Consider the following 22,676-nt stretch of genomic DNA (forward strand, 5'->3'; position numbering starts at 1 on the left):
CGTCCAGGGTCCAGGAGTCACCTACTGTCTAACAGTCAATCCTCCAGTGTCCAGCAGATTGTCATCCTCCTACGATCCAGCAGACATCAACTGTCTATCAGTCTACGGTCCTCCAGCAGAAGCATAATGTCCATCACACACTACTTACAAAGTCCAGTAGAGACTCAGCTTTCTAAGGGCCCAACAGACACCCAGCGTCCAACACTTACCTGACCGATTCCCAGGAGGAAGAAGCGCCTTTGCACCTGTCGCTGTGGGGTGCCCGGTAGGGTAGGGATGGTGACCCGCCGGCGGTCCTGGGAGGCCTCGGCCAGCCAGGGAACGCTCTGGAACAAATCGTTGGTTCCTGTTGAAGACAACGAAGTTCCACATCACAGTGTAGGAATACATTCTTTTTTTTCCAAACTGTTGGGCACATATGATATGAACGACGCAAACAAAATGTGAATGAAATATACACTCGGGAGAAAAGACATAGTATATAGCATATAAAAGTAAGGAAAAACACTAAAAGCGAAATAGATTAACAATATCATGAAGGATAGTAGTGGTTACACTCTAAATACAAAATATAGAAACAGAAATATAGAAAAACTTACACTTGAGGAAACAGAAAAACAATATCAAACGACGTAGGAATATAGAAAGTCCATCACTAAATACACTAAGTTGGAAAAGAGAGACTGTTATTGTACGGATGTGGAGTTGAGGTCAGGTTGGGCTCGTCTGATTCTTTCTGACCTTCACAACCCCAGGATCAGGTTGGTCAGTGCCGCGTTCCTCCTGTCCAGAAATAACGGACTCCGTAGCTTGTGGCAAGTCAATGACGTGTCTCATCTGTTCTAAGATGGCATTAGGTCTACGTCCTATGGACGAGCCACCAAAGAGCTGCATGACGATTGTCATGTTTGTCTGGATATTGATTGTAGTCACCTCCGATCACTGCAACTAGTAATGATTTTGGTGTTATTCACTAATAATCTCCCTCGTTAGTCTCGTCCCATGCTTTTGTTTTTCATGATGTTTGATTTCACCTTCTTGTCAGTGGAGCGAGAGGCGGCGGCTCAGGATGCAGGTTGTATGTCCAATATGGTTTATGTGGTAGTCCTGACAGCCCCCAATATTGCATCGGTACTCGTATACCACATACGTGCGATTCAAACTTCCAGAGCGACCTACCATGTTGTTGTTCAATACGAGCAAACGTGTTTTGGATTGTTGTAGTATATAATCAGGCAGATATCCTTGTCTTCATCAATCACTTTGGCTGTTTCTGGCCACAATATGGTGTCATGTACAATGAAACATTGGGAGAGTTCTCATAAAGAGACTATGAGGTTAATCACAAGTCATGTAAAACTTCATTCATCCCAAACAGCGTTGAAGGCGGCCTCATTTTCAAAAGATGGACACCCAAGAGGGTGTTCTAAAGTGAAATAGACAGAAAATCCAAGTCTATAAGACTCGATATATAAGTCGCAAAAACGGACTACTCACTGGGTTGATTAGGGGGGGGGAAAAATATGTCAGCTCTTGCACACCCACTAGAGATGAAAATCCCTTAACCATTTACACGAAAATTCTCACGCACTAGTAAGAACAGTTATGGAAAAGACATGATTCGTTACGTGTGGATAACTGTCATGATCTAAGTATCTTCTGTTAAGACATGGAAACGATTCACACAAGTAGGACCTCAAGGAGAGAAGGTTCCCAAGCCGGTACACATGGATTCAAAGAACATTGAAGGTAATGGATTTGTTCTGGATGATATCAAGATCGTCTTTTCTCAAGCTATCATGATGTAAATGACCGACAATCTGTCTTAGATGATAAAAGCGAACCACGACTCTTTGGAAAGTTGACAGTCATTGAAACTGAGATAAGAGGAATAATGATTAATGAAATCCATTCATTATACGAAGTTTGGAAACGTGTACCATCCATGGAAGGAAATATACGAAGAATAACATTGTAGACTGAGAAACTCCATCTCACCAGCGTCTACCTGAGACGTCAGTGAAGTTGTAACCTCGACCCCCAATGGAGGCGACCCAGAACCACCTGATGCCTGAACCTAAGTACACACCACGTACGTATACTGAAGCCTCGTGCAGTGTCAACGAGAGACAAGAAAGGACAGAGATAAACTGACCCACATCTTGCCAGGCTGTGTGTCTGGCTGTGACCCGCTTCTGTATAGTGGCGTAGACTCATGATGGAGTAGTTATACAACAGCAACAAAATGATCCATCTATCCCAAGAAGCTTCCTTTTTATGGATTCCACGACGTTGTATATCATACGTGATCCGAAGCACAGGATCAACGTCAAATCCTGACACTTCGTGGTCATAAACTATTGAAGTCTTTAACTTGTTTCAGCATCAAGTGGTGACTCCATCACGAAGGCATGGAGTCCACTGGAGCCAACGGAGGGCACAAAAGAACTCACTGACACAGGTGGAAGCAGAGATGGAATCGCCTTTTCCTCACATGACACAGTCTATGCCTCATCCTCCGTATTCACGTTGAGTTCAGCCAAATAACCAACAAAATAGTAAACGTATTTGCCCAAGAGGTAAGACTATTAATAACACGGCAAATGAATTAAGAGAGTCACTAGGCGGAGCTGGGAGACAGGTGAAGCTTGAGATGTTGGCACCGAAGACTTCAGACACCCGCTCTGGGCTTGCATGACCCGAGTAACCTGTCTAGATAAAGGCATGATTCAACCCCAGCCTTGCATTACGGCCCGACCCAGACACCCTTGTGGAGAGGCGAGTCATCCGTGCAAGGAGGGGCAAATTCTAAGCTAGAAAATATAGACTAATACAACAACAGATCAGATCACTAGAGGAAACCACCTCTTGTCTAATAGGTTCCAACCTCCTTAGGTATACGTAGTGTAGACATGGCCTCCTTACCTTGAAGACACTCTGGTTTGTTTCGATTCTGCCTTCTGGAGCAGTTGATTTGCTTGTTGTTGCCGCCCTGTTGTCCCGGGTTCCCTTGGTTTAAACACTCTGGTTTGTTCGCATTCCTCGGTCTGTTACATCTGTTCGGTCGACCTCCTCCTCCTCCATTTCCTCTTCCTCCTCCTCTTCTCCCTCCTCCTCCTCTTCTTCCTCCTCCTCCTCCTCTTCGAGTCTCCTCATCTCCACCTATTGGAAGAGCAACGTTGGCATTGTTAGTAACACATGCCCTTGTTCAAGTCATGACCATTATTACGTCACGAATGTCACATTATTTACAACCTACGTCATGACTGACGCCCGGGCATTTGTTGACAATTATGTGATCATTTTTGTCTGTGGTTTTGTCTGGTAATGAGGCAGACATGGGAAATTCATGACGCTCTGGAAACATGTCTTTCCATAATGTCTCTCCTCATGCCATTATGACCTTTCGTGACTTAATGTTCAAGACTTTATGATATAAACATTGAAACTTAATGTCAGTAGATCATACTATGTAAACTTAATCAAAGTGACCATGTACAGTACATTCAAAGGTTATTTTTCCATAAGATACATCAACACCGAAACTTCAAGACTGTTCAAAAAGTTCACATGCAAAAAGCAAGGCACAGAAGCTGAAACTGATGATAGAAATTAATATCAGCAGAGAGGAATTAGCAATCATGCAGGAGCCGTCTTCCCACAACCAGGAAATAAGCACCTAAGAATTTCTCCCTAATAGAAGTAAAGCAAGTAATCGTCTTCCTGCACCCGGAACTAAGGCTCCATCAGCCTCTCGTCACCAGTAGATGAGAACATCATTACTTCCCCATACTAGTTATTAAGCCGTCATCCCACATCATTACTTCCCCATACTAGTTATTAAGCCGTCATCCCACATCATGCACTGGGAACACTGATAACACTAAAAGATAAAGATATATAAAGTGAGAAAGAAACAGCTCTATATACTACTGCAGTGAGCAAGAAGTGCTTACCAGTATCATAGAATTCACAACAGGATGAGCAATACACACACACACACACACACACACACACACACACACGGACTCTCACGTGAGGTAAACACAGATAAGAACACCAGTGGAACACTGGAGACAATTGTGTGTTCTGTTATCTGCAGTGTTAATGACGTCTCTCATCATCCTACTCTCTGGACTCTACTTTCTGAAGTAAAGTCTACATCTTCAGACCACCAATGAGTCGTCTACATTTGATAATGTCTTTGCTGATCTTTGGGATTCGATCCGTTTCAGTCAAACTCGTCAGCCACTAAGGATCAAACATGTTTGGGTGATCAGCTGTTTTTCTTCTTCCCTAAGACGTACGTTGTTGTACATGTCTTCAGCTCTTAGCTTCAACAATGAGCGTCAAGTCTTCAGATCTCAGGAAGATTGAACTAACATGTCCTTAAGGTTTTAGGTATGTGAAAATATGCAAGGGCTTCAGTCATCGTCCTTAGATGGAGTAACGTCTTTGGTCCTAAGGACATGATGGAGGTGGGAGATGTTCCTGTAGTCTTATCTCTGTGTTCCTCCTGGCACGACTCGTCTCTAAAGTGTAATTCTCCCTTGTGTTCATCACTCTGGTGACGTCATGAGCTACCTACACCTTGTAGGGACGTCAACAAACCACCGACTCACAAGCCAACGTCAAGATCACCTCAGAGAAGCCACACATTTAGCACCACCTCACTCACGCAGACGTAGTTCGTAGGGCGTTTAGTTCGCCCTCTGACAGTGGAAGGAGATCGAGGCAGAGATGAGCAGCTCATGCAGACTCTCTCACTGAAGTACTCAGGGGTAACTCTGTCATCCATCTACAAGTGTCTACAATGTGCACCGCTGCTGTGTGAAGATGATTTTCTACTCACTATCGACAGAAAATATTGACATCATTCATACTAACTTATTTCAGGGTCTGGGTTGAGGAACCCAAACGCATCGGGGTCATTGGTAGGTGTGAGAAATCCCGTGGGATTAAAGTAGCCCTGATGGTGAAAATGTCGCGGGAAACCTGGATAAAAGGAGCGTTGGTGAGCAGGGAAGTACGAGTGTGGAGGGTAACTGTGGTGAGAGGTGAGGCAAGCACTGTGGTAGTAGTGGTGTGAGGCGTGTGGCTGTCCAGGTACATAATGTGAGGAGGCGGAGGGGTCACTGTTGTACAATGGGGTGAAAATGGTCATAAACTGCGTCTACTGTGGTGGGATTTGTGACAGGTTGTTAGTCGATCCTGACTATGGTAGAAGATGTGGGGGAAATGATGACTGGTAGAAGATGTACGTGTGTGTGTGTGTGTTATTATCTGTTTTTGCTACATGGGGGGGGGGACTATGTATACGAGAGAGAGAGAGAGAGAGAGAGAGAGAGAGAGAGAGAGAGAGAGAGAGAGAGAGAGAGAGAGAGAGAGAGAGAGAGAGAGAGAGAGAGAGACTGAGCTAGTGTTCATCATGGCAGGGGACGCTGTGGTGAGGCAAGTGTTCATCGTACTTGTCAAAACGGTGACAGAAGAGGTGAGACTTATGGGGGGTTGAGGCCACCATAGTGTGCTGTAGAGGTAAACGCTTCTAGCTGGAGCTGTGGGTGAGGATGTGTGAGGGATGGCCAGTAACTGTGATGGGGTATGGAGGGGAAGTGGCTGTGTGTGATCAGAAGTTGCGCTCTGAGCGATCGAGAAGTTGTGGAGTGTGCAGTGAGTGAGTTTGTAACTATGTAAGTGTTATAGTCGTGCTTACGCAGTGGGTGGGGTTGTGATTGTGAAGTGTTATAGTGGAGTCTGTGCAGTGGGTAAGGCTTTGACTGTGAAGTAGGAGAGTTGTGTCTATGCAGTGGGTGGCTTTGTGGTTGTGAAGTAGTATAATGCTCTCAGTGCAAAGGGTGGAGTTGTGATTGTGAAGCAGTATAATCGTGTCTATGTAATGGGTGAGGTTGTAACTGTGATGTAGTATAATTGTGTCTGGGCAGTGAGTGAGGTTGCGATTACGATGTATCATAGCCGTGTCTATGTAGTGGGTGAGGTTGTGCTTGTAGTAAAGTAGCGAGTGGCTGTGATTGTGTTATGGGCCGGATGTAGATGTGGCCATGTAGCTATATGATCACAACCAAGCGAAGGTTATTACTCACACATAATATCGAAGACAATCTTATGGTAAGCATTCCCAATATGCCACCACCATGTCCCACCTTTACCAGGTTAGTATCATATCATTATCATCATTATCATTATCAGAGGTAGTAGTGGTAGTAGTAGTAGTAGTAGTAATGGTAGTAGTAGTTGTAGTAGTAGTAGTAGTAGTAGTAGTAGTATCATTATCATTGTTATTATTATTATTATTATTATTATTATTATTATTATTATTATTATTATTATTATTATTATTATTAATATTATCATTATCATTAATATCATTGCTATTCTAATCATTATTACTATTATCATTATCATTATTATTATAGAACCTCAGGATTGCTCCATCTAGGAGCTCCTGTTCTCCTAAGGCTGCGCTACACTCAGGAGAGAGACAAGGTGGCTACTTTGGAAGCGAGAAGTTTCTTTGACGAGGCTATACACACTGTATCGTCAACTGACGATCGAACAGCCTCGCCAAAGTCAACTTTTCACTCGCGGTGTAACCTCGAGCTGGATATATATATACACATTGATTAATGTATGCACCTTAAGCTGTATCCCCCTCTGTTTTCCTGTGTAAATATAAGCACAAAGACCCATTTTAGTAATCCTATCAACTTCTCTCCTTGCTAACTTACGTCGTGGGCCGAAGACTCTGGCTGAAAAAGAAAAAGGAAAAACTTTAAGAGTCCATCTTCCATTCTGTACCATTTTCATCACGATTACTGGGATTGAGTTTCATCAGACCAACACGGGGTGTTTGTATAGATCCCCTGGTGCAATGATGCGATCCTATTCCCAAGACACTTGCCTAACGCCCTTTGCATCGGTTGGAAATATATCCAGGTAGGATCCCATACCTTCTGGGAAGAGATTCACCTCGATCAGGAAGAGCACTGGTTCCCACCACTGATAATCTACTCATTAAAAGAAGATTCCTCAGACTTGTCATTTGTTCCTGTCTTCTAAGATAATCTGCCCATAGATGGAGTCTTCCCTCGTCCTTCCGTCTCTGGTAACCTACCTTCTGCATCAGCCTCTCGTGCAGCATAGTGTCAAATGCTTTCTGGCAGTCCACATACCAACCATCCACCTGGCTTCCTCATTGGCACAAAACAGAGCTCACTCTCTCAAAGAAGTGTGAGAGGTTCGGTACACATGAGGTACTTCTCCCTGAGTCCCATGGTGTCTCTCGTGTATGTGATTCCTCCTCAATACGAAGTCGTCTTTCTGGTTCTCAATGATCTATCCCAGTACGTGGCAGGCCACAACCTTTAAGAGGAGCAGTCTCTCGTTCAAAGCTTCCTCCCTCGTCTCATTTCTTGTAGACAGACATGACTTAAACTCTTGTCCCTTGGCCCTTTCTCTCTCCAGCCACATCTTGAATAGTATTTCCAAGTGTATCCACACATGGGTACTTGCCTTAGGCTGGGATGTGTGTGTGTGTGTCTGTGTGACTGTGTGTGTGTGTGTGTGTGTGTGTGTGTGTGTGTGTGTGTGTGTGTGTGTGTGTGTGTGTGTGTGTGTGTGTGTGTGTGTGTGTGTGTATATTAATACATAATCCCAGGACCCCTTCTCTATGGGATCTGCAGCATCAAGGTTCACTGCAATCAGTAGCAGGGAAAGGATGGGCTCCTTCCGAATTAGAAGTACATCAGCGAAGCTGTGCCAATATGTATGGCATGTAAGAAAGTTACATTTAAGCAAATACATGTAAACTGTGAATATAGATAGGTCCATACACGGAAGACATTCGTATTTGCACAAGTAAAGACGTGCTAATTTATGTAAGGACATACAAGTGGAGGCATTTGTATACATATGGAAGCAAATTAATGGACAGACAAATATGAATTGAATGAAGGTTATGGTTAAGATGAATAAATATATTCCCCTTTTACTTTTTCAAAGACTTCTGTTTACATTTCCCCCCTGCGGCACAAGACTAGCCCATCCTCAAGGAAAATACGAACTGTATCATTGCCTTACTCTGCCTGGCTACCCTAGTGAGCAGCTCCTGCTGGTCTGTGGCGTCGGAGGTGAGGACTTCCACTACCGCCCACACCACCAGCAGTAGCAGCAGCAGCAGCACACCTTTCATCCTGCTACCACAGGACACGCCGCCAGGTGGTCAGCTGTGTCTTGCCTCACGATGATGACGTCCCTCCTGCAACCAATGATCACAACCACAACCTGAAACAAATGACACACAAACCAAGATGAGTCTCACACACACACCTGCCTCCTCACCACACACTCACACCAGCCTCCTCACCTCACACACACACACCTGCAACCACTGATCACAACCACAACCTGAAACAAATGACACACAAACCAAGATGAGTCTCACACACACACCTGCCTCCTCACCACACACTGACACCAGCCTCCTCACCACACACTCACACCAGCCTCCTCACCACACACTCACACCAGCCTCCTCACCACACACTGACACCTGCATCGTCGCCACACTCACACCTGCACCGTCACCACACTCACACACCTGCATCGTCACCACACTCACACACCTGCATCGTCACCACACTCACACACCTGCACCGTCACCACACTCACACACCTGCACCGTCACCACACTCACACCCCTGCATTACGTGACCAGGGATCTGGTCTGAGCCTGGGGTTCAACGCACTTTCCGATCATAAGTATAATGTGTACGAGACACATCGTTCGGATTCACCAAGTTTAGACGAGATATTATGATCTCCAGATATTATGGTCTCGAGACATGCACGAGGTTTACCTGATTTAGACGAGATATTATTGTCTCGAGACGTCGATGGAATGTAACTAGCTTAAGTAAGAGAGTCTCCAAAGATACAGACGTGGTACTGTCAAACTACGTGTCTGATTCTGTCACGAAAATGGACAAGAATCCCAAAGACCAGGTCAGTAATCCTGTCACGATGGTGGACGGAATTCTACCAGACTCTTGAGTAATCCTGTCCAAAGGATGGACGGATCTGTACGAGATCACGGGCAATCCTGTCCAAAGGATGGACGGACCTGTACGTAAGCGATTCTGTCAAAATAATCGACGAGATTCTTTGACGAAGATAACGAATGAGATTCTGCAATGATTTGGACAAGAAATTACGTCAACATAATCACCACGGTTCTGTAATGGTGGGTGAGTCTGTAAAGATAATTGACTGAGTTCTAACGAGGGCGAGGAGAGATGAGGTTTGGCATCAAACATCACTTACTAGCAAATATTAAGTCTCCTGGTACCGACAGAGGGCTAAACTTCGGTGGATAGGAAGTTGGTTGACCAATTGAAAATATAGAGTTGTTCTTGATAGCCATAGCGGTTGGACGTGACAAGTGGTGGGCCAAAAGGATTAAAATTGTGACGATCTATCTTCCTCATACATAGAATTGATGGTGGTAATGGGGCTTCATTGCCAGATATCAACATTCGCTGCTGGGGAAATGAATCTATAAATGAATCTTGGACTTCAACAGCTTCAAACTGACATAGATAAATTGATGGACTGGACGCACAGAGGTATACCAAATGAATTTTACAATCGATAACTGCCAAGTTTTATATATATTGGTCGTAAAAACGAATAGATCATCTCCAATACGAATGTTGCTGAACTGAAAGAGGTAAACGAGAAGAAAAAAAAAAAGACGAGCGTAATCATCTCTGGTGACCTAAACCCAAGTAAGCAATTCACAGAAGCAATGAAAAGAGCGAAGAAAAATTCTTGGATTCATAGGCAAGGCTTTCCAACTTACGTTTAAGAAAATCATTCTTTCCCCTTCACAATTCACTGGCTCGTCCCCATCTTGAATAACGTGTTGTGTTTTAGTCATCCTATGTAAGAAGAGACATAGACAGAATGGAGGGAGTGCAGCGCCGGGCTAATAAACAAATCCTATGAGCCAACTAAACGACTTGAATCTCTTTACATTAGAAAAGAGAAGGTTTAGATGTGATTGAATACAAGTATCAACACAGTATCAAAAGCTTTGATCTTCTTGATCTTACAGTCTATTAAAGACTAGATTCGTCTGAGTTCACTCGTGGGCAAAACACTTTACCTCACATAAGGCGAAGTACTTTTCCTTCAACATAATTGTCAACATATCGATTGATTTACCAATCAAAAGTAACTGAAAGCAGTACTTTACATACTTCTAAGAATAGACTTGATCAATATTTCGCTTCAGAGTCACGACTTAAATCATCTGCGCCTCCTTAGTCACACTGACAATATGTCGGGTTTTCTCGTTGAATCATCTCAGACATTCCAATTTCATCTCACTAATTTGTGAGTTTTCTGATACCTTCCACGATCACAAATAGCCTCAAAAGCACCCACTGGTCTGTTATTGCTTGAAACTCCTTGGCATTTCTTTGGGAGTTATTACCATGGAAAGGCGTCTTGGTGAATGCCGTTTAGTGTATGCAGATGATGAAGCAATAACACTCGAGCAACACCTTCCACAGTGAGGAGGGCGGGGGATGGCAGTGCTCTCAGCTGACATATTCATGGGACGACGTGCCATATATTATACGACAGGACCCAGAACCATCCTGTGATCAAGCCCTGAACACGAGTAGCCCTCCATCTGACCTCCTACAAAACCTGTTACGTCACGAATTGTGGAAGTGGGTTCAGATACGTGGCTGAACAGAAAAGTGAAAAGTGAGCCTCGTCGACGTAACGCCACCACCCAGTAAGGGGCACACTGCATCCAGAGATCTGGTCACAGAGCTCTGTCGAAGGAAGGTGTGTGTCCCATGTTGCGCTAGGTCGAGCAGCTGACTCCACCCTCCTGGGCTACCGAGAGTGTGGTCAGTTTCGTCCACCTGCAGAAGAGAGACGATGCGATGCCTGCCACTACTTCATTCACGTCTTGTGTGTTACTGTGTGTGTGTGTGTCATGTCTTCATTCCTTTGTACACACACACACACACACACACACACACACACACACACACACACACACACCAGATATCCATTTACCGACCAGCCACAGGGAGAGGATGGGGCTGCGTGTACGCTGACTGCCAAACCCAAGATTCGAACACACTCAGGGCTGAACCCTAGTTGGCCCGTACTGTCTCATGGTTAGCATGTTTGTGTGTGTGTGTGTGTGTGTGTGTGTGTGTGTGTGTGTGTGTGTGTGTGTCATTTTCGCCACCAGAGATCCTCATATATGAAGATAACTCCGTTTCCCACTCGGTCTGTACTTACCGTTTAAATAGCATGTTCTACGCCACCAATTTGCTTACGGAAATTCAAATGATAAACTAAAACAGTTAACAAACACAAGTGAAGACTCACCTTGATCACTAGGGACGTGTAACATTTCGTTGGTGAGTTTCAAATAACCAATGTGGAAATGAGGTGGATTAGTGGCAAAATTTTGCATTAATCTCTGACCTCTAGAGAAGGTTAGAGAATTATCAAGGCACAATGTCGTCACTGGCTTTACACTGAATATATGAAAAGACACCTTTGTGCCAAAGTTCATGAACATCAGTCGACATATGGCGAAATAATAGCTTTTTTTCGAGTGTGTGTGTGTGTGTGTGTGTGTGTGTGTGTGTGTGTGTGTGGCCTCTAACGTCTGAAGACGTATAGTGTGGAGTAAATAAAGCAATATCTATAGGTCAAGTTTCACAACCATTGGCTGAAGTATGGCCCAGTAATGACCAACAAAAGAAAATGTATTTTTTCTTTTACAGTTTTCGTTAACCCCTTCTGAATAGCTGAGACGGCTCACATGACAAAAATCTATCCTATGCATTACATGGAGATTGTGGAATGGTATTTGCCAGTTGTGTTTCGTTTCATCTACGTGAAACTGTAAAGAGCTGGATTGCTTTAACCTTTATCCCGTAAAATCCCTTAAAAACACCTAAATGGTAAAGAAACAGAAAATGGACATAGGCGTAATGAACCAAGGCAAGTGTCTCCCTAGTGTTCAGTCAGTCGACGCAAAAACGAAGGAAATGGGCATTGTGTAGTTCACTGTTGGGTAGAAAATGAAAGAAAAATGGGAGCATGGTAGAAACATCTCCCTCCATAGTGAGGGAGACGCTGTTTCTACCATGTAGACCTGATGGTTCTTATGTCTCCCTCCATAGTGAGGGAGACGCTGTTTCTACCATATAGACCTGATGGTTCTTACGTCTCCCTCCATAGTGAGGGAGACGCTGTTTCTGCCATGTAGACCTGATGGTCATTATAAACTGTATCATCCGCTGATCCTGTCACGTCCACAGACTCTGCTGCTCTTCGTCATCAACACCTTCCCTCAATTCACCCCAGCAGGTCCTCTTCTTGAAGAAGCGTTGACGTGCGAATGCAAGCAAGCAAGCAAGCAAGAAGGCAAGTGCACACACACACACACACACACACACACACACACACACACACACACGTCAAGTGAAAAACACATGAAGTTGCGGGATCTGCCACCTACCCAACCCCCTCCAACCTACCCACTCCCGCGCCTGCGCAGGTCCAGAGACCGGACTGCTCACCATCCAACCTCAAGCAAAAACCGCCCTCTACCAAGGTTGTCCAGAAACCTACCGGAAATTCCCTTAGTCGCTGCCTTACTCTTTGTATTTGTCTTCCTCTCACAGACGTGCTCATATCTGCTGGCCACCGACGGCGGACGAGACGCAAGGGCAAACACCCCACCGACCTCTCTCAACAATAACTTTTATTGTAGTTGTTCCTCCAATGTTACGAGATTTAGAGCTGTAGCCAAGGGTAAATTCACTCATCATTGAGGTATATGTTTGTTGTGTCATGAACAAGTTCTGTGCTCTTCTCTAAAAGCCAGTTCTATCTTCTATTGCCATCAAATCATTGCCTGACATAGATTCGGGATGCTCTATATGTAAGAATGGCTTGGACTCGCCATATCCTGGAATACAAAACTCAGAATCACATAAAATGACAAGTTATACAAGCCTCTGTTGACACGTATCCTTCATTTCTGTCTTTTCTTACATCCAACAAGTCGAGGAAGAGCGACAGAAGACACTGCCGAAATACCAAACCAGAAAGAAGGGTAAGAACCACACTTTGTTTTTCTTTGAATTAACATAACTCATGACACAAATGGCCGACCACGATGGTACTAAGAGATCGACTCCATTCTACATGCACAGCAGCGCAACACACAATATCGCATTTCACAGTCACGAGAGAATGCGTTAGTAAGCCAAAGCAAAACAGGTCAGTTCACTATAAGCCCTCGGGCAGTTTGAGATCAGCCATAGATGCTAGATACCTCCCAACACATTCCTGTTGTAGCTGAGGTGGTCTAGCCCTTTTGTAGCTGAGGATGGACTCGTAGGCATAGATGGTCAGAGTTGAGGACAGCTATGATCACTGTGCCTTTGTCATTACCTCATAACCTTTCCAACATGACTTCCCCGTCCGTGAGATCACGGACGGGGTGCACAAATACGTTGAGGGACCTTCATGTACAACTGCAGCTGTGATGCCGTCAACCCTGGGTAGCGTTTTGTATCGGTCATACCAACAACAACCACCCTTGTGAAGTGTGGTTATCATGAAGAAGTTTTACGTGCAGGAATTCCTCCTCTCCACTACGAGCAATACATAAACCTCAGCCATCTACCAGATGAAGGTGAAGTCTTGATGGGGGAGGTGGAAAACTTTGCTATGGTGTTAAGCAAATTTACAGCGAGTGATCTGCATATCCAGTTAACATCAGTGCCAGAGCAGCAATACCTACACAATCTGCAACGATTAGTAATACAAACAGATACTGAAAATAAAAGATATTTGGAATTCCAGAAACTACAGAAACAAATGTAAGGATTGTAGTGTGCAAAATAAATGTATATGAATTAAATCCAAACATTTCCTCCTGCCTTCTTTAGTAAATAGGATACTACTAAGTGAATGCAAGCAAGGCTCAGATATATATATATATATATATATATATATATATATATATATATATATATATATATATATATATATATATATATATATATATATATATATATATATATATATATATCCTCTTTGCTTGAGCTTTAGTCAGGCATGCAGGGTGGATGTAAGGTGTTAACTCTCACCAAAGGAGGGACTTCCTGTGTCTACAGTGGCGCTGTGTCATGGTTGGTGTCTACCGCAGAACGTCACACGTTTGATATCCTTGTTGTTCACTGCTGCCACGAACGCCTCATACCTGTCCATTCTATATATATATAGCCCACACTGTATACACATCCACTGGAGTCATCTTCAATCCACACTGTACAAATACCCACTGGAGTCCACTTCAATCCACACTGTACAAATACCCACTGAAGTCCACTTCAGCCCACACTGTATACACATCCACTGGAGTCATCTTCAATCCACACTGTACATGGACCCACTGGAGTCCACTTCAGCCCACACTGTAAACAGAGGCAGTGATGAGCACCTCCCACTGAAACCTCACATGACAGGATCCATCATTGTTTGTGCAAGGGTCTTCCCTGTACTATCATCAACCTTGGTTAGGTTACTCCAGTTTGTCTTGGTTGGTTACAACAACCAACTGGTGTTATCCACCACAACCAACCTTGGTTGGTTAGTAACGCTGTCAACTTCGGTAACGTGATGGTAGTAACTTTGGTAACATTGGTCATTAGTTATTGTTACCTTTGGTTACTTATCTCACACACACACACACACAACCGTGGATTGTTACCGCTAACAGCTTCAGTCAGTTGTTAACTTCAGTATAGGTTAATGACCACGATTAGCCTAGACTGGGTCGTTACCGCGGCTTGTTTTAAAGAAACAGTTGCCACTGGACGGAAGACTTACATCCATTAATGTCGTTCATATTCTGGTCTTGCCAGCCTCACAGTGTGCTGCCATCTATAATGACAAGTTGCAGTGTAGGTTCCAGACTCGGCTTTCACCACACTGTGTGTGTCATGGATGACCTCGATTTCTAAGTAAAACAATACGTAGTCCTAACCCAACCTAACCCTCCGGAAAATTGTTCATGGGTTGTTATGTGAAGATTCTGGCTGGTGTGTGTGTGTGTGTGTGTGTGTGTGTGAGTGGGTGGGGGGGGAGGGAGGGAGGCGAAGGGGGGGAATGAACACACCTTCCCCTACTTTACCTAAATGTAGTGACGTAACTTCCTTAATCAATCTGGACTGACGGACCTTACAATGAACGTAGGTAGCGTATACCGTACATAGCATGAGTTTATCTATCAGTCGTGGCTGTGTACGCAACCCAGGATGATCGAGGGAGGAAGAAATACCTTTATCTACTGACGGAGGAACTCGAGATTAACCGAAGGTCTTGAGTGCCAGGTATGATAAAACTTTCTATTAGACTCGTTCGCTCCGGGAGAGTAGATTTTTTTTTCCACGGAATCTCTTGTGACACACAGACAATCATGCAACCTCAGTAATACACTTCAAGTTTTGGCTTACTGTAGTATCATTTAGCAGTTGTATTCTTACTGTAGTATCATTTAGCAGTTGTATTCTTACTGTAGTATCATTTAGCAGTTGTATTCTTACGGCACAAAAGACGTATAACAGGATCTTCCATATGAAAAATCTTGGACAGGCACAAACTACATCCTGTGTCCTTGAGGAAACGTGACCCATCACAACATGTAATTGTCTAAAACGACCATTACTTGTAAGCAGACATAACAACCCTTAATGAAGGAGAGAGGATGGGCGAATTTTTTAGGTTATTCTCCTCAAACGAGATTGGAGGAGGTCCGAGGGTTACGTAACCCGGTTGCAACGCAACCTGATAATTACGTATTACATCCAAGATACTAATTACCTTGAGGTAGACACTGTATAGTACTTCGAAATTAAAGTCTAGGGTGACGGAAGGACGTACCAGTGGATACAATGAAGGCACATAGTGTATAATGATAATGATAATGATGATGATAATGATAATGATATTCTACTTCCTGGTGAGTGATGACTGTTGGATGGAATATGCCACACTCACGTATCCATGAGGAACAGAGATACATCTAAGGTCAGTGATGTGATGGTGGCAAGCTCAGGCATATGTAATGGATATTCAGACATAGAAAGCGTCAGGGATACATCAGAAAAAAACGGCCACAAATATTAATTGTAAACAGTCAGATATATTGATTAAAGAACCGTCAGACTTGTACAGAGGAACAGCCAAAGTGTACAGACAGTACCAGTCAGATATATATACCAGAGAACACTTGGAAGTGTACCAGTCAGGTATATATATACCAGAGAACATTTGGAAGTGTACCAGTCAGATATATATACCAGAGAACATTTGGAAGTGTACAGAGGGAGAGTCAGGGGTCTGTCTACTGGTGAACACTCATGATCACCAGTTAAAGACATCCTAGTGTGGAGCCAGAGTTCTATGGACGACCATGAGAGAGACAGACGTATGGTAGTGAGCAATGTGAACTATGTTCATAAACGTCAGATGTTCCACAAGCTTATTATGCCAATAGAAAATACATTAGTCAACACAGTTACGATTACGAACAGGTAACTACAAAGGCACAAATAACTAAAGTCATTCTTCCTCGACGTATTTCGTTATAAACACAATAATGACCTGTAGCGTCCCAGATACTAATGATACTGACTCAGGAAACAATGAACAACAGAATATAACCTTTCAATCTATTCATTTATAGATTTTGTTTCAGACGAGGAGAATAAGCATTTGGTTCAGTGATGGTTATTTTTCTTCGCGAAGGAGGCTGGCGAAAATTCCTCTGGACCTTGTGGAAAGAATCTACATCATTTTCTTTCTACTTCATTTCAAAAGACAAGAAACAGAACATAATACAGTATTCCATTGTACGTCTGTGGTCAGTGATAACCTTTCCTCCAACCTTCTCAACACATGGTTCCCTCCACATCTGCCAGCGCCTGAGTACCAGCACCTACTCTGTCACATTCTGCCAACAGCCTCCCCGAGAACCACCATCTGCCAACAGCTGCCCTGAAAACCATCCACAGCACCGAGAAACACCACCTGGACCACCAAAAACCACTAGCTGCCACCAGCTAACCCAACAACCACCATACGCCCTGAAAACTATCCACTACCAACATCTACCATCATCTGCCACCAGCGGCAGTGAGAAGAGTCACCTTCCACACACATGCCTGGAATTGTGCCCCCGTCTAACCCTGACCCCGTACGAAGGTCATTCGCTGCCCAGGTCAAACAGGTGAAAGTCGTGTGTGCCTTCAGGAGAACGAGCGAGCATCAAAGACAGGTGGTAAGTAGAAGCTGGTTCACCTGGGGTGAGGATGTCCGTAAATCAATATATAAAATGAGCACAGGCGAGTTCAAGGTGGTGGTCAGCTGAGCCTTAGACAGCTAGTCCCTCGCCATGGTAACCTCGCTGTGCTGTGAGCTTTTAAATGAACTGGCATTGGTTGGTTACTCCCAAAGCTCATCCACAATCACAACTTCAGTCTGGAACTGTCACCACTCCAGCTTGATGATGACACAGCTAGATCTTCTGACACCACCCCAGCCTGGACTGTCACCATCCCCAGCTTGATCGGTCACAGACTAAACTGTCACCATCACGTCCTGAAACTGTCACAGACACATCCTGGAACTCCTACCACCAGAAGGCTCAGCTGTCGACGTCAGAACCAGGGTTCGCCATGACAAAACAACTTAAAACTCTCACCATCCAGACCCGAAACTCTCACCATCCAGACCTGAAACTCCCACCATCGCGTAACGGAGCCATCACCAACATGACCTAGACCTACGTTAGTGGTTTAGCCTGGAAGTGTCATAAACACTGACTGTAGAAGAAAACTGAAGAAAACATCCCAACATCCTGGAACTGACTCCATCTTGCCTGGAATCCTCATTACCACAGCCTGGAACGATCACGGTAACAACCTGGAAATGGTACTACCACATCCTGGAACGATCAGGGTAACAACCTGGTAACTACCACACAGCCTGGAACTATCACCACCCAAGCCTGGAACTAGCACCGTCACAGCTTCTATCACCACAACATCCTGGAACTGACTCCATCTTGCCTGGAATTCTCATCACCACAACCTGGAACGATCAGGGTAACAGGGTAACAACCTGGTAACTACCACACACCCTGGAACTATCACCACCCAAGCCTGGAACTGGCACCGTCACAACTTCTATCACCACAACATCCTGGAACTGCCGACACCAACAACTCCAGGAACTGATAAAGTATTCCTCCTAGCGACACTGTGTTGCAACTTGACTAGAAAATCCCACCCTCCATCTACCATTACCCTCTACCCCTCCCACTTTCTCTCCATCCCTCCCTCCTGGGATTCACACGAGTTGGGAAATCCCTCACAGATTGACGTTTCTCGAAATACCATCCCGGAAGACGACCCTCGTCGTGTCTGTTATTTTCCCTGTCTGTGTCAGACATGACTCACAGCCTTCTCCTGGGGTGTTACTGTGACGTGCTGGACCCGGTTAGTTGTGCTGATGTATAACCTTGAGCCTCACTGTAAATACAGTTGACACACTTGGCTGGTTGTGCTGCTGTGAAGTCTGGAACGTCAGTGTAAATACAGCTGCTGGAACCGGCTGGTTGTGCTGCTGTGAAGTCTGGAACGTTGATGTAAACACAGCTGCTGGAACCGGCTGGTTGTGCTGCTGTGAAGTCTGGAACGTCGATGTAAACACAGCTGCTGGAACCGGCTGGTTGTGCTGCTGTGAAGTCTGGAACGTCAGTGTAAATACAGCTGCTGGAACCGGCTGGTTGTGCTGCTGTAAAGTCTGGAACGTCGATGTAAACACAGCTGCTGGAACCGGCTGGTTGTGCTGCTGTAAAGTCTGGAACGTCGATGTAAATACAGCTGCTGGAACCTCCTGGTTGTGCTGCTGTAAAGTCTGGAACGTCAGTGTAAATACAGCCACTGTATTCACAGTGTTGTTTTAGCCACACTCAACAAAGAGCACTATGATGATCGAGCCAGGTGAGGCCAAACCAAGGAACTTCCTGGAAATGATCATGTCAAACAAACAGTTTCCAGAGGCTTGTTATCATATCAAAGTCTGAAGTTTTCCTTTTGTTTCTTTGACTATGATATTTGTCCCTCCCACTGCTGAGACCACAAGGATTATCGAAGCCTCTTCTCAGTCATCTTTCTCTTTGTCACTATCCTCTCGAGCAGGACACTGTCTGTTCATCGTTCCAGACCGACCTGCAAGAGGTCTTAGCACTGGTAAAACAATGGGACACTGGCAGGTGACGTGCCCATATAATCCTCCACTGAGCACCTCATCATGCGCGCATGCACGGACCGGCGCGTCAGTGTCGCAAGCTTGGTACAGATTCTTATGGGTTTCGCTACGGGATTGTATTGTTTTTTTTCCCACCATTGTTCTAAGACCGACGGGCTACAGCGTCCTCCACACTTCGTCGCTACTTCTGTCGTTCACAATCGTACTCTGGATGAAGAAAATCCAGCCGGGAGATCGTCTTTCCCAAGAGACTGGAATTGCACTTACGGAGCATCTAAAGGTTTCAAGTTATCGTACGCAAACCTATCGTCACGACTGGTGGCATCATATGCCAGGGGAGAAGCCTTCGTACTCAAGGGATGAAGTTGTTGTATCTGAGGGTGTTACTGTTCGCAAGGGGGTTACCGTATGCGAGAGGTTATCGTACACAAGAAGTTACTATATGCAAGGGGTCATTGCACCCAGAATGGTTACCGCAGTGAGGGCTTAATCTGTCATACTTATGCGGGTAAAGTTGTCGTACCCAAGGCTTTAAGTTGACTGTAAGGAGATAAAGGCATCATAATGAAGGGGTTATCTTGTTTAAGGAGCTATAGCAAAGTATTCAAAGGGTTTCAATGCTAAAAGGAGTGATCATACTAATGCTCTGCCACAATCAAGGGGTGATTGTACTGTTCCGAGGGATTAGAATCAAGAGATAGTTACCATAAGTGAAGGGGTGATCTACATTAATCATTGAACTGTCACACTTAAGAGCTATTATCATTGTGTTCCAGCACTTAGATGGCTCTCAGTCATTTGTGTTAAGTGGTCATGTTGTTACAATTGTGGAGTTGTTGCACTTCAGTAATTAAGTTATCATACTTAAGTAAGTACACTTTTATCATCTTCAAAGGCTCAACGTTGCGTACCTAAGATGTTATCGTACTCAAAGGGCTGTTATCACACTTGTCTGTTGCAATACATCATAAGCTGTCGTACTTAAGATTATTGTTATCGCACTCAAGAGGGTTAGCTTTCGTGCAGAGGAGGTTTAGTTGTCGTGTTCGTGAGGTTATCTTTTCAAACAGCTGGTGCTACATATCCACACTCAAGACATATTGCTGGCATAGTAACTGAAGTTGCCACTGTCCACTCCAAAAACACACGAGACTCCAAGAGTTGTCTCTCGTATCTATAGGGTTCTTATCGTATTTCTGTTATTGTTATTGTACACAGGGGTACAAACTGTCGTACTCAGACGGACACACGGTACCTGGCGGACCTGACCTGAGTGCGATCTCCCGCCCCAGGCTGGGGAAGTTCTCTGGCTGTTGGCAAACTGGGTAAACCCAGGTCCGCCCCAGGCCTGATCCTCCACACCTACGCAGGCCTCTACCGTTACAACGTAAACCTTGTTGACAAAATATCTTATAGACTCGCCAGAGCACAGCTGAGGCAGAGATGAGAACACTCAAATGAAATTCAGCTCCTCGCTCAATGAGGGGAAAAAAATAACTTTATTCTAGGGTACTATTTTTAAATTGTTATCTGATGCTTTTCCAATGCTGCGTCTGTCATCATCACCCCAGGGATGAGGAACGTCCCTGAATGATTAATGAGGCAAACCAAGGTCACGTCTGAGGGTGCGAGACGACGAGGAAACCTCCAAGCTAGACACACAACATCGGACGTCTTGTGTTTATTGTCCTGTGTTAGAGGAGCTACTGGAGAAGGTGTCCCCCCCAGGGGCTTCGTGAGGCTCCAGCGCCACCAACAACGGACAGAAGCACCACTATACACATACACACACACACACACACACACACACACACACACACACACACACACACACACACACAGGATCATTACACTCCACATACCTTGAGGTCTACTGACTGGCAATTCATTGGGAGATTATCCTCCCCTGCATCTAACTGCTCTCTCTCTCTCTCTCTCTCTCTCTCTCTCTCTCTCTCTCTCTCTCTCTCTCTCTCTCTCTCTCTCTCTCTCTCTCTCTCTCTCTCTCTCTCTCTCTCTCTCAAACACGCACACACACACACACACACACATACACACACACACACAAAGCACCCCGCCAGTCCCCGTAGTTCGACCGTGGCCGAACGACCATTATCCTGGTTAAGCACAAGTGAGATGTAGATCCGGGATCGTCGTAGTATACGCTGCCTTCGTCAGGAGCTAAAGGGCTGAGGAACAGCAACACACTTTCGTCAGTACCCCAGACAGCACATACTGCCATCGTCAGCAACACAGTAAGAATACACACATTACCATTGGCTGTACCTATGACAGAACACTCACTACCTTCGTCAGTAGTTCAAGTAGAACACGCACTGCCCTTGTCAGCAACTCAGGTAGAACACATTACCATCACCAGCGGCACAGGCAGAACACACTACCTTCGTCAGCAGCTCAGGCAGAACACTCACTACCTTCGTCAGCAGCTCAGGCAGAACACACCACCTTCGTCAGTAGTTCAGAGTTCGAGAGACTCCACTGCCCACCACAGCAAGTGTCACCCTGTACCAGAGTTGGTCTTCAGTGGTACAGTGGTACAAGGACGGTGAAAGTCAACCATCTATTCATAAATCCAGGTAAACTTAGGTTCATCTTGGCTCACTGGGTGTCAAACACACACAGACCAACTCTCCCGCAGGACAATGTCTTGTGAGAGACAAGCTACTACGAGACTCCCATATTTCCTGACCAAGATTACGCAACAAGCAACACGCGCGCGTATCACCACACCTGCACGGCTTGAGATGTCGAGGACGAAGACTGAAGTTAAGAAACAATTCTCTTGGTTCTGGATTATGTGTATATATATAGCTTCCCATACGAGTGAGTAATGTCGAAGACACGATAGAGATTGCGTCACTTACCCTATAGGTCCGTGATAGTCCTGCAGAATGGCACACAAGGTATAATAACAATTCAGGTCAAGTCACGGTTGGCAGACCCTCCTGCCGCTAGGGAGAGGAGACTTCAATGACGCCAGCTGGTCACCCTTGTTATATACCCGCGGTGACAGTTGCCAAGAATCACATTCTTTCTCTCCATTTCTGGTGCCCTTGTCCCGCATATTGATACGATGCATACAGACCACTGGCCCGTTATGCAAGGATCACAGGAGACTTCTATTCGCAGTCACTATGAGAAGCGAATGCACAGTGGTTGGAGATGAGTATATTCTGTAACTGCAGTCGGCAACTCAAACCTGTTCTAGAGATCCCCGGGATTTTCAGACCATGAATTAAGGATTCCCT

The 22,676-nt window shown here is 44.9% G+C and overlaps 1 protein-coding gene across 3 annotated transcripts in view; it reads right to left on the reverse strand.

Annotated features, from left to right (window-relative positions):
• LOC139759016 (proclotting enzyme-like) overlaps positions 1–22,434 on the reverse strand; it is a 31,329-nt gene extending 8,895 nt beyond the window's left edge. The window contains exons 1-5 of one of the 3 annotated variants that reach the window (XM_071680903.1): positions 22,293–22,434; positions 8,098–8,301; positions 4,888–4,995; positions 2,926–3,162; positions 210–346 (exon numbers count right to left, since the gene is read on the reverse strand). In XM_071680903.1, coding sequence (XP_071537004.1) covers positions 210–346; positions 2,926–3,162; positions 4,888–4,995; positions 8,098–8,209 — 594 coding nt within the window. In that variant the 5' untranslated portion in view covers positions 8,210–8,301; positions 22,293–22,434. Of the gene's footprint in view, positions 1–209; positions 347–2,925; positions 3,163–4,887; positions 4,996–6,746; positions 6,768–8,097; positions 8,302–22,292 lie in introns of all 3 variants that reach the window. The other 2 variants (XM_071680904.1, XM_071680905.1) reach the window with 2 other exon arrangements.
• Between the last annotated feature and the right edge of the window lie 242 nt (positions 22,435–22,676).

This window comes from Panulirus ornatus, chromosome 32 (assembly GCF_036320965.1).
Source record: "Panulirus ornatus isolate Po-2019 chromosome 32, ASM3632096v1, whole genome shotgun sequence".
NCBI classification, from domain to species: domain Eukaryota; kingdom Metazoa; phylum Arthropoda; class Malacostraca; order Decapoda; family Palinuridae; genus Panulirus; species Panulirus ornatus.